The 12,670-nt window shown below is 51.3% G+C and overlaps 1 protein-coding gene across 1 annotated transcript; it reads right to left on the bottom strand.

Moving 5' to 3' along the window:
- Window positions 1-7,888: 7,888 nt before the first annotated feature.
- On the bottom strand, window positions 7,889-9,102 carry LOC144488361 (neuropeptide B-like). Its single transcript, XM_078206418.1, has 2 exons — window positions 8,839-9,102; window positions 7,889-8,122 (listed from the first exon to the last, which is right to left on the bottom strand). The coding sequence occupies exons 1-2, from the start codon at window positions 9,100-9,102 to the stop codon at window positions 7,991-7,993; spliced, it is 396 nt and encodes a 131-aa protein (XP_078062544.1). The 3' UTR covers window positions 7,889-7,990.
- Window positions 9,103-12,670: the final 3,568 nt, after the last annotated feature.

Below are 12,670 nucleotides of genomic sequence, written 5' to 3'. Positions count from 1 at the left end.
CCTCTGACAATGCGGCACTCCCTCAGTACTGACCCTCTGACAGTGCGGCACTCCCTCAGTACTGACCCTCTGACAGTGCGGCACTCCCTCAGCACTGACCCTCTGACAGTGCAGCACTCCCTCAGCACTGACCCTCTGACAGTGCGGTACTCCCTCAATACTGACCCTCTGACAGTGCTGCACTCCCTCAGCACTGACCCTCTGACAGTGCGCCACTCCCTCAGTACTGACCCTCTGACAGTGCGACACTCCCTCAGCACTGACCCTCTGACAGTGTGGCGCTCCCTCAGCACTGACCCTCTGACAGTGCGGCACTCCCTCAGTACTGACCCTCTGACAGTGCGGCACTCCCTCAATACTGACCCTCTGACAGTGCAGCACTCCCTCAGCACTGACCCTCTGACAGTGCGGCACTCCCTCAGTGCTGACCCTCTGACAGTGCGGCACTCCCTCAGTACTGACCCTCTGACAGTGCAGCACTCCCTCAGCACTGACTCTCTGACAATGTGGCACTCCCTCAGTACTGACCCTCTGACAGTGCAGCACTCCCTCAGCACTGACTCTCTGACAATGTGGCACTCCCTCAGTACTGACCCTCTGACAGTGCGGCACTCCCTCAGCACTGACCCTCTGACAGTGCAGCACTCCCTCAGCACTGACTCTCTGACAGTGCGGCACTCCCTCAGCACTGACCCTCTGACAGTGCTGCACTCCCTCAGCACTGACCCTCTGACAGTGCGGCACTCCCTCAGCACTGACCCTCTGACAGTGCGGCACTCCCTCAGTACTGACCCTCTGACAGTGCGGCACTCCCTCAGTACTGACCCTCTGACAGTGCGGCACTCCCTCAGCACTGACCCTCTGATAGTGCGGCACTCCCTCAGTCCTGAACTGAATATCAGCTTGGATTATGGGCTGAGAGTGAAACTCATAGAATCGACAAAACAGAAGGAGGCCATTTGGCCGATTGAGTCTGAATCGATAACAACCCCAGCCCCAGGTCCTATCCCCGTTACTGCACATGTTTCCCTCCCTCGGCCCCCTGACAGTCAGGGGAAATTAGCACGGCCAATCCACCTAACCCGCACCTCTTTGGAAATATCCTGTGGGAGGAAACCGGAGCACCCGGAGGAAACCCACGCAGACATGGGGAGAACGTGCAAACTCCGCACAGACAGTGACCCGAGGCCGGAATGGAACCCGGGTCCCTGGCGCTGTGAGGCAGCAACGCTAACCACTGTGCCGCCTAACTCCCAGAGTCAAAGTGACCGTGTCCAGAAGTGAAGGTCAAGGGTTAAAGGTGAAGAGGGCCACTTGTTGGAAACTTCATGGAGCAATAATTTGCGTTTTCAGGGGAAGAGCGGATTGCTTCGAGGACGGAAATCTGCCAGAGGAACTCCAGGGATGTGAGCTGTATGGCTCTGCTGTGAATGTAATAACTCTGTGTTGGAATAAATATCCCTGCTTCATTCGGATTGTCTGTTTGAGTCACAGTTTTACAGCTGAATGACCTTCTTCATTAGAACCTGTGACACGGCTGGTTCCCCAGGGGTTGGAGTGATGACACTTTCTCAAACATGGGGGAGCAGGAGACAGACAGAGTGAAAATGAGAAACAGCATCTATCGCAGGAGCCCCATCTCTGCAGAGGAAGCGTGAGCACCACCCATCGATTGGTCTCCGCTGTGTCTTAGTCTCATGCAGGGAAAGTGGCTCCAAGGACAACAAGGGTTTCTCAACCAAAAAACAGCTGGACCTCAGTGCACCGCTGGGGGAGTGCCGCACATCTGGAGGTGCAGTCTTTCAGTTGCGACACAAAACTAGCTGCCTGCTTGGTTTCGTTTATTAGTGTCACAAGTAAGGCTTACATTAACACTGCAATGAAGTTACTGTGAAAATCCCCTAGTCGCCACACTCTGGCGCCTGTTCGGGAGGGAGCACTTAGCACGGCCAATGCACCCTAACCCGCACGTCTTTTGGACTGTGGGAGGAAACCGGAGCACCCGGAGGAAACCCACGCGGACACGGGTAGAACGCGCCTGTTCGGGTACACGGAGGGAGAATTTAGCATGGCCAATGCACCCTAACCCGCATGTCCTTTGGACTGTGGGAGGAAACCGGAGCACCCGGAGGAAACCCACGCAGACACGGGGAGAATGTACAGACTCCGCACAGACAGTGACCCAAGCCAGGAATCGAACTCGGGTCCCTGGCGCTGTGAGACAGCAGTGCTAACCACTGTGCCGCCATCTGAAGGGAAGGAAATCTGCCATCCTGACCCGGTCTGGCCTACATGTGACTCCAGACCCACAGCAATGTGGTTGACTCTTAACTGTACTCTGAAATCATAGAATCCCTATAATGCAGTAGAGGCCATTCGGCCCATCAAGTAGGCACCGACTCTCTGACAGAATATCTAACCCAGGCCCTCTGCCCCACCCTATCCCTATAACCCCAGGTAGTTAGCACGGCCAATCCCCCTAACCCGCACATCTTCGGACTGTGGGAGGATACCGGAGCACCCGGAGGAAACCCACGCAGACATGGGGAGAAGGTGCAGACTCCACACAGACAGTGACCCGAGCTGGGAATCGAACCTGGGTCCCTGGTGCTGTGCGGCAGCAGTGCTAACCACTGTGCCACCGTGCTGCCCACGGGTTAAGTTAACCAATCCTGTGGCCGCTATAATCAAAGCAAAGCAAAAGAGTGAATCTCAGTCTCCTGGACAATAATTTCCCACAATCAACATCCCTAAAACACATGATCCAGATCATCGTTAACAGATCTGTGGGATCTTGCTGTGCGCAGATTGGCTGCTGTGTTACAACTTCAGAAAAGCGCTTCATTGGCTGTAAAGCAGCTTTGAATGTTCTGAGTTTGTGAAAGGCACTATATAAATGCAAGTCTTTGTGAAGAGCTGGGGATCGATGAGATTTCTTCCCCCAGTCAGGAAGGCGTGCTGGTTAGGGTGCATTGACCCGAACAGGTGCCGGAGTGTAGCGACTAGGGGCTTTTCACAGTAACTTCATTGCAGTGTTAATGTAAGCCTACTTGTGACACTAATAAATAATCTAAACAAAACTACTACAGAATGGGGCAGCACGGTGGCACAGTGGTTAGCACCGCTGCCTCTCAGCACCAGGGACCCGGGTTCAAATCCCGGCTTGGGTCACTATCTGTGCGGAGTCAGCACGTTCTCCCCGTGTCTGCGTGGGTTTCCTCCGGGTGCTCCGGTTTCCTCCCACATTCCAAAGATGTGCAGGTTAGGTGGATTGGCCATGGTAAATTGCCCCTTAGTGTCCAAAGATGTGTAGGTTAGGTGGATTGGCCATGCTAAATTGCCCCTTAGTGTCCAAAGATGTGTAGGTTAGGTGGATTGGCCATGCTAAATTGCCCTTTAGTGTCCAAAGATGTGCAGGTTAGGTGGATTGGCCATGCTAAATTGCCCCTTAGTGTCCAAAGATGTGTAGGTTAGGTGGATTGGCCATGCTAAATTGCCCCTTAGTGTCCAAAGATGTGCAGGTTAGGTGGATTGGCCATGCTAAATTGCCCCTTAGTGTCCAAAGATGTGCAGGTTAGGTGGATTGGCCATGCTAAATTGCCCCTTAGTGTCCAAAGATGTGCAGGTTAGGTGGATTGGCCATGCTAAATTGCCCCTTAATGTCCAAAGATGTGTAGGTTAGGTGGATTGGCCATGCTAAATTGCCCCTTAATGTCCAAAGATGTGTAGGTTAGGTGGATTGGCCATGCTAAATTGCCCCTTAATGTCCAAAGATGTGTAGGTTAGGTGGATTGGCCATGCTGAATGGGATTATAGGGATAGGGTGGGACAGACAGTCTGGGTAAGATGCTCTGTCAGAGAGTTGGTGCACTCTCGATGGGCCAAATGGCCTCTCCTGCACTGTGGGGATTCTCTGAGGTTTGGTGACCTGTTACTCAGGTCACCTGCTCTCACCGCCAGCCAATGGCACATTTGGAAGGACTTCAATGTTGACACACTCGGTCACGTTATGGACACACCTTCCTCCGACATCAAGTCCTGGAGTGGGACTCGAACCTGGAGCTTGTGGCTCAGGGGCAGGGACACAAAGTAGTTGGGATGTCGTCAGAATCTATCCCGACGGGGTGAAGACTCTCTCCCAGACTCTGCAGCAACAATCTCGGGTTTGCTGCTGTGAAACGGCAGACAGAGACTGGAAATAATTGCTGTTAAATGGCAGCCAGTTTGTATGTCACGATGTTGCTGAATTTATTGTCAAGACTCATTGGGCCGAGGAAGTGAATTCACCGTTTTTTTTAAAAAAAACCAATTAAACTGCAGTGTCTGAAACAACGAGACGCCACAACGACACACTGAGGGAATCCTGAACTCTTCCTGTCTCTGACTGACTGTGGCAGGGGGATAACCCTTCACCGCCCAGCCAATGGGCCCAATCAGACCATGTCCCAGCCCTGAGCAACCCTCTCCTTGACCAACAGAAGATGAGGAGAGAATTTTGGGTGAGTTGTTGTGATCTGGAACACACTGTCCAGAAGGGAAGCAGATTCAATAATCTGTTGGCCTATCGGAAAAGAGGATGGAGAGTGGGAATAGTTGGCCAGTCCTTTCAAAGAGCCGGCACTGGCACGATGGGCCGAATGGTCTCTTTCTGCGCAGCCTCATTCTATGAACAGAATGGGTTACTGGAGGGTGGCACAGTGGTTAGCACTGCTGCCTCACAGCGCCAGGGACCCGGGTTCAATTCCCGGCCTTGGGTGACTGTCTGTGTGGAGTCCACACGTTCTCCCCGTGTCTGCGTGGGTTTCCTCCGGGTGCTCCGGTTTCCCTCCACAGTCCAAAGATGTGCGGGTTAGGTGCATTGATCGTGCTAAATTGCCCCTTAGTGTCAGGGGGATGAGCAGGGTAAATATGAGGGGTTACGGGATAGGGCCTGGGTGGGATTGTGATTGGTGCAGACTCGATGGGCCGAACGGCCTCTTTCTGTTCTGTAGGGATTCTTTGATCAAGAGCATGAACCCTGACTAATTCCCCCCGTCTTAACCGCATGGTGGAAAATCCATCTCCAGCTTGGATGAAATTGTGTACAAGATTATGAGGGACATGGACAGAGTGGATAGGGAGGAGCTGTTCCCCTTAGTTGAAAGGTCAGTCATGAGGGGACATAGGTTCAAGGTGAGGGGCAGGATGTTTGGGGGGGATGTGAGGAAAAACTTTTTTACCCAGAGGGTGGTGAGGGTCTGGAATGCGCTGCCTGGGAGGGTGGTGGAGGCGGGATGCCTCACATCCTTTAAAAAGTACCTGGATGAGCACTTGGCGCATCATAACATTCAGGGCTATGGGCCAAGTGCTGGCAGATGGGATTAGGTGGGAGTTCAGGTGTTTCTAAGGTCTAGGTGCAGACTCAATGGGCCGAAGGACCTCTTCTGCATCAATGATTCTATGAAATCAACAACAAACGTGAAGAATTTTCATTTTTAATTTCCTGGGGGCTTTTTTTGGAGGAATTACCTCGTAGCTTCCACAAATGGAACACAATCGGAGAATTATTGAATGGTTACAGCACAGAAAGAGGCCATTCAGCCCATTGTGTGTGTGCTGACCCTCTGGAAGAATAACTCACTTTGCGCCTCTCCCTCGCAAATCCTTTCACTTCACATTGTCAACCAATCCCTTTGGAAAGCTTCGATTGAACTTGCCTTCGCCACAGTGATGGCTTTCATCAGGTAATTGAGGTCGGCCTTCTTGAATATGAACCCCCTTAGTTGATGGTCCAATCAGGGAACCCCCATGCTCTGTGTTTAAACAGGAGTGCTAGTTCCTCTGGCGCTCCGGATGGAGACTGCGGACAGGGAACGCTCTGTATAGTGTTGTTGGATCTTGTGAATAAAGGAATTCTTGTGAAGGAACATCCACCTCCGAGGACTTATTACACCCACACTCCCCCGCAGTGCAACCCAGATCCGAACCACCGCAGCCGCAGAGAATGGTTTCCCCTCATATCACCGCCATTGCTTCCTTTGCCAATCGCAAAACTGCGCTTTCGGGTTCTCCATCTCTCCATTTATCTCCTTCAACACCTTCACATCTTCCCAAAGCGAGGTGCCCAGAACTCGACACACTACACTGAGACTCACCCACGGATACATTTATCTAAGCTTCCTTGCTTTTGTACTCTGTGCCGGTGTTAATAAGATCTAGGATCCTGTACTCTGTATGAACCACACTCTCAATCTGTCCTGTCACTTTCCAAGGCTTTGCAGATATACCTTCCGGCCCCGTTGCTCCCGCACCCCTTTTAGAGATGTTTATTTTACTCTCTCTCCTCACTCGTCCAATCAAAATGAATCATTTAATCTTTCTGCATTAATTAATTAAATTACGTTGAATTTATGGAACAGAAACAGGCCATTTGGCCCATCGAGTCTGTGGCAGTGTTTACGTTTCACATGAATCGCTTCCCACCTTTCATCATCTCCCCCCCATCACCCTATCCTTCTATTCCTTTCTCCCGCATGTGTTTATCCAGCTTCCCCCCTTAAATATCTCAAGGCCTTTCACATCGAGCACTCCCCATGGGAGTGAGTCCCACATTCTCCCCACTCCCTGTGGGAATGAGTCCCACATTCTCCCCACTCCCTGTGGGAACGAGTCCCAATTCTCCCCACTCCCTGTGGGAATGAGTCCCACATTCTCCCCATTCCCTGTGGGAGTGAGTCCCACATTCTTCCCACTCCCCGTGGGAGTGGGTTCCACATTCTCCCCACGGGAGCGAGTCCCACATTCTCCCCACTCCCTGTGGGAGTGAGTCCCACATTCTTCCCACTCTCCATGGGAACGAGTCCCACATTCTTCCCACTCTCCATGGGAGTGAGTCCCACATTCTCCCCACTCCCTGTGGGAGTGAGTCCCACATTCTCCCCACTCCCTGTGGGAATGAGTCCCACATTCTCCCCACTCACTGTGGGAGTGAGTACCACATTCTCCCCACTTCCTGTGGGAGTGAGTCCCACATTCTTCCCACTCCCTGTGGGAGTGAGTCCCACATTCTCCCCACTCACTGTGGGAGTGAGTCCCACATTCTCCCCACTTCCTGTGGGAGTGAGTCCCACATTCTCCCCACTTCCTGTGGGAGTGAGTACCACATTCTCCCCACTTCCTGTGGGAGTGAGTCCCACATTCTTCCCACTCCCTGTGGGAGTGAGTCCCACATTCTTCCCACTCCCTGTGGGAGTGAGTCCCACATTCTCCCCACTCACTGTGTGAGTGAATCCCACATTCTCCCCACCCCTGTGGGAGCGAGTCCCACATTCTCCTCCCACTCCCTGTGGCAGCGAGTCCCACATTCTCCCCACTCCCCATGGGAGCGAGTCCCACATTCTCCCCACTCCCTGTGGGAGCGAGTCCCACATTCTCCCCACTCCCCATGGGAGCGAGTCCCACATTCTCCCCACTTCCCCGTGGGAGCGAGTCCCACATTCTCCCCACTCCCCGTGGGAGCGAGTCCCACATTCTCCCCACTCCCCGTGGGAGCGAGTCCCACATTCTCCCCACTCCCCATGGGAGCGAGTCCCACATTCTCCCCACTCCCCGTGGGAACGAGTCCCACATTCTCCCCACTCCCCATGGGAGCGAGTCCCACATTCTCCCCACTCCCCGTGGGAGTGAGTCCCACATTCTCCCCACTCCCCGTGGGAGCGAATCCCACATTCTCCCCACACTCTGGGTAAAGAAGTTTCGCATGAATTCCCCCCAATGGATTTATTAATGACTGTCTTACATTGAATCTAATTTCACATAAACTGAAAATTCAATATTCCCTTTTAAACGAGTGACGTTCAACAAATAGATGTCACGATTAAATTACAAAATTAACAGCAGACAAGCAGACTTGGTTTTGGGATCCTTGTTGACGATGGTTTATTGGTCAGTTTTGTTGCACTCTTTGCCTCTTGTTCTTTCTGTTCCTCCTGAATCAGTGACCCTTGTCTGCTCATTGGTCCACGGAGTCGCAGCCATTGATGTCAACGGTCAAGTGGACATTGGCCTTACAGTTGAAGATCAGTGGGTCTTCAGAGACGGCTGTACAGCTGCTTAACTGTGGCGTGACCTCCTTCACACACATCTGCAATAGAACATTCTCTTATTAAAAACACAAACGTGCCCGCTAACCGGTAGTTAACATTAACCTCAGAGGGTTAACTGATTCACGAATAGTGCCCCCCTTTTTCCCCCCACACTCCCCTGAAGATGGCAAAGTTTCACTGGTGGGGTACTCACACTTGTGCAGATGCGTACAGGCACAGGAGTGTAAGTTTAAGTATTAGTGTCATAAGTAGGCTTACATTAACACTGCAATGAAGTTACTGTGAAAATCCCCCAGTCGCCACACTCCGGCGCCTGTTCGGGTAACACTGAGGGAGAATTTAGCACGGCCAATGCACCCTAACCAGCACGGCTTTCAGACTGTGGGAGGAAACCGGATCACCCGGAGGAAACCCACGCAGACATGGGGAGAACGTGCAAACTCCACACAGACAGTGACCCAAGCCGGGAATCGAACCCGGGTCCCTGGCGCTGTGAGGCAGCAGCGGTAACTACTGTGCCGCGCCATGTGAAGCACACATTCTACTCTGATACGGAGCTGGATCCGTCCCCCCTTCATTAATCCTGGGAACCGGTTGCAGTGAACACCAGCTGCTGTTCTGAACCTGCCGTCAATCTGCCCGGTCTCTGGGACTCTCAGTACCTGAATTAAGGAGATTGTAGATTTGATACGAGGGCTGTCGGGGTTATTGCACCAGGTTTGAACCTGGACAAGACAAAGGAGTGAAAGCTCACCGTCGCGGAATCCCAGTCCTCAATCCGTGGATGATTCCAGCCTCCCGCCAGGATCTTTGCCAGGTCGCGAGCGGCGCCCTCTTCGCTGCCCCCTCGTCGCACATACCCGGAACGCCGGATTCCCTGCAGCAGCCCAGACGCTCTCCCCACGGAGTAATAACCAGGGCGGGATGTCTGCTTGTACCAGCCACAGACTGGGCTGCCGCACAGAAGGTAGAAAATCACAGTCACCACGATTAACACTGAGGCGCTGAGGTGAGCCATGCTGTCACTGTGGCAAGTGGTGTCTCTCACACTCCGACAGACAGAGGCTCTTTATATCTCCCTCTTCACTGTGACGCTTGCTCCGCTGCTGTACTCAGAGTCCAAGCATCCGCAGCAGGATATAAGCAGCATTCCCAGCTCGGCAGGGGGTTAGGGAGGGAAACGGGGCAATCATTCACACTTTGATTTCTTAACTCACAAAATATTTTGAAGACTGGGGTTGATGTGAATTTATTGACAGTGGGGTGGAAATCTCAAAACGTCTCTGAAACAACGATACTGATGAGCCAGGAACACCACGGAAAGGTTGCAAGATACACCCCAAAGAGAAACAGGATTCACCAGGCAGAGAGCTTGCATTGCTTGCCGCTATTAGAGGATTTACAGCAAAGTGCTTGAATGGTGAGGCTTTAGCTCGAGAGGCTTCTGTGAGTGGCATCTCAGCAGAGTGCGGGTAATCCCAGGTAACGTCCTCTTCATTTTTCCCTTTAGTCTTGGTGCAGTTGGGATGGCAATGAGGACAGGAGGTATGCTCCTCCTGCAGGATGTGGGAACTCAGGGAGAATTCCATTGTCCCCGATGACTACACTCAAGAAGGAAATTAGGAGGGCAAAAAGGGGGCATGAGGTAGCTTTGACTGAGAGGATTAAGGTGAATCCAAAGGGATTCTTTAAGTTTATTAAAAGGAAAAAGAATAACTAGAGAGAGAATAGGATCCCTCAAGGACCAACGTGGACACACATATGAGGAACCGCAAGAGATGGGTGAGATTCCCAATGAATATTTCTCTTCTGTGTTTACCATGGAGAAAGACAAAGCTTGGGAACCTGGGAAGGTTAGTGGTGATATACTGGGGACAGTTCGCATTACATGCAGCCACAAGGATTTAGCTCAAATGGTGGAGCGCTCGCTTTGCATGTGAGAAGTAGTGGGATCGATGCCCACGTTCTCCACTTTGATTTGGGTGGCACAGTGGTTAGCACTGCTGCCTCACAGCTCCAGGGACCTGGGTTCAACTCCCAGCTTGGGTCACTGTGTGGAGTTTGCACATTCTCCCCGTGTCTGTGTGGGTTTCCTCTGGGTGCTCCGGTTTCCTCCTACAGTCCAAAGATAGAAACATAGAAAAACTACAGCACAAAACAGGCCCTTCGGCCCCACAAGTTGTGCTGAACATATCCCTACCTTTTAGGCCTACCTATAACCCTCCATCCTATTAAGTCCCATGTACTCATCCAGGAGTCTCTTAAAAGACCCTATTGAGTTTGCCTCCACCACCACTGACGGCAGCCGATTCCACTCGCCCACCACCCTGTGTGTGAAAAACCTCCCCCTAACATCTCCCCTGTACCCTCCCCCCAGCATCTTAAACCTGTGTCCTCTCGTAGCAGACATTTCCACCCTGGGAAAAAGCCTCTGAGAGTCCACCCGATCTATGCCTCTCAACATCTTATATACCTCTATTAGGTCTCCTCTCATCCTACGTCTCTCCAAGGAGAAAAGACCGAGCTCCCTCAGCCTATCCTCATAAGGCATGCCACTCAATCCAAGCAACATCCTTGTAAATCGCCTCTGCACCCTTTCAATCTTTTCCACATCCTTCCTGTAATGAGGCGACCAGAACTGAGCACAGTACTCCAAGTGGGGTCTGACGAGGGTCTTATATAGCTGCATCATTATCCCCGGACTCCTAAACTCAATCCCTCGATTGATAAAGGCCAGCACACCATTCGCCTTCTTAACCACCTCTTCCACCTGCGGGGCTGATTTTAGAGTCCTATGGACCCGGACCCCAAGGTCCTTCTGATCCTCTACAGTACTAAGAGTCTTTCCCTTTATATTGTACTCCTTCATCCCACTTGACCTGCCAAAATGGACCACGACGCATTTATCTGGGTTGAAGTCCATCTGCCACTTCTCCGCCCAGCCTTGCATCCTATCTATGTCCCTCTGTAACTTCTGACATCCCTCCAGACTATCCACAACCCCACCAACCTTTGTGTCGTCGGCAAACCTAGCAACCCATCCCTCCACTTCCTCATCCAGGTGTGTGGGTTAGGTTGATTAGCCATGCTAAATTGCCCCTTAGTGTCCCGGGATGCATAGGCTAGAGGGATTAGTGGGGTAAATATGTGGGGTTACAGGGATAGGACCTGGGTGGGATTGTTGTCGGTGCAGACTCGATGGACCGAATGGCCTCCTTCTGCACTGTAGAGTTTCTATGATTCTATGAGTAGAGGAGGTGATGGGCGTATTAAAATGTATGAAGGTGGATCGATCTCCTGGCCCTGACCAGATGTATCCAAGAACACTGCGTGAGACTAGAGGAGAAATTGCGGGAGCCCTGGCTGAGATATTTGCATCATCGTTAGCCATGGGTGAGGTACCAGAAGACTGGAGGGTAGCAAATGTTGTGTCCACATTTAAGAAGGGCTGCAAAGAAAAATCTGTGAATTATAGACCGGTAAGCCTAACATCTGTGGTGGGTAAGTTACTCGAGAGGATTCTGAGGGATAAGATATACAGGCATTTTGAAAGACAGGTTTTGATTAGTAGTCAGCACGGCTTTGTGCATGGGAGATCAGGCTTTACAAGTTTGTTAGAGTTCTCTGATGAAGTGACCAGAAAGGTTGATGAGGGCAGGGCGGTAGATGTAGTCTATATGGACTTCAGTAAGGTCTTTGATAAAGTTCCACATGGTAGGCTGCTCTGGAAGGTTAGATCACATGGAATCCAGGGAGAGCTGGCAAATTGGATATACAATTAGCTTGATGTTAGCAAGCAGAGGGTAATGGTGGAAGGATGCATATCGGACTGGAGACCTGTGACTAGTGGTGTGCGTCAGGGGTCAGTGCTGGGCCCATTGCTGTTTATTATCTATATCAATGATTTGGATGAGAGTGTACAAGGCACGATCAGTAAGTTTGCAGATGACACTAAAATAGGCGGTATTATAGACAGTGAGGAAGGTTATCCAAAATTGCAGCAGGATCTTGATCAGCTGGGAAAGTGGGCTGAGAACTGGCAAATGGAGATCAATACAGATAATTGTGAGGTGTTGAATTTTGGAAAGTCAAATCAAGGTAGGACTTTCACGGTGAATGGTAGGACCTTAGGGAGTATCGTGGAACAGAGGGACCTTGCAGTTCAGGTGCATGGTTCTCTAAAGGTGAAGTCACAGGTAGAAAGGGCAGTGAAGAAGGCTTTTGGCATGCTGGCCTTCATCAGTCAGGGCATAGAGTATAGAAGTTGGGAAGTTATGTTGCAGTTGTACAGGACATTGGTGAGGCCGCACCTGGAGTATTGTGTTCAGTTTTGGTCACCTTGTTATAGGAAAGATGTTATTAAACTGGAGAGAGAGCAGAAGAGATTTACAAGGATGTTGCCAGACTGAAGGGACTGAGTTATAGGGCGAGATTGGACAAGCTAGGACTTTTTTCTTTGGAGTGTAGGAGACTGAGGGGTGATCTTATAGAGGTGTATAAGATCATGAGAGGCATGGATAGGGTGAATGCACTCAGCCTTTTTCCCAGGGTTGGGGAATCGAGAACTAGGCAAAGGTTTAAGTTAA

The sequence above is a fragment of the Mustelus asterias genome, unplaced genomic scaffold, assembly GCF_964213995.1.
Source record: "Mustelus asterias unplaced genomic scaffold, sMusAst1.hap1.1 HAP1_SCAFFOLD_1492, whole genome shotgun sequence".
In the NCBI taxonomy this organism is placed as follows: domain Eukaryota; kingdom Metazoa; phylum Chordata; class Chondrichthyes; order Carcharhiniformes; family Triakidae; genus Mustelus; species Mustelus asterias.
This window is presented reverse-complemented; position numbering and strand designations above follow the sequence as displayed.

What these genes read in the sequence shown, in the direction of transcription:
- LOC144488361 (XM_078206418.1), bottom strand. Translation starts at nt 9,102, where the DNA reads ATGGCTCACCTCAGCGCCTCAGTGTTAATCGTGGTGACTGTGATTTTC. An exon ending in AGGACTGGGATTCCGCGACG is followed by an intron (nt 8,123 to 8,838) that starts GTGAGCTTTCAC and finishes GTTCTATTGCAG; the next exon opens with ATGTGTGTGAAGGAGGTCAC.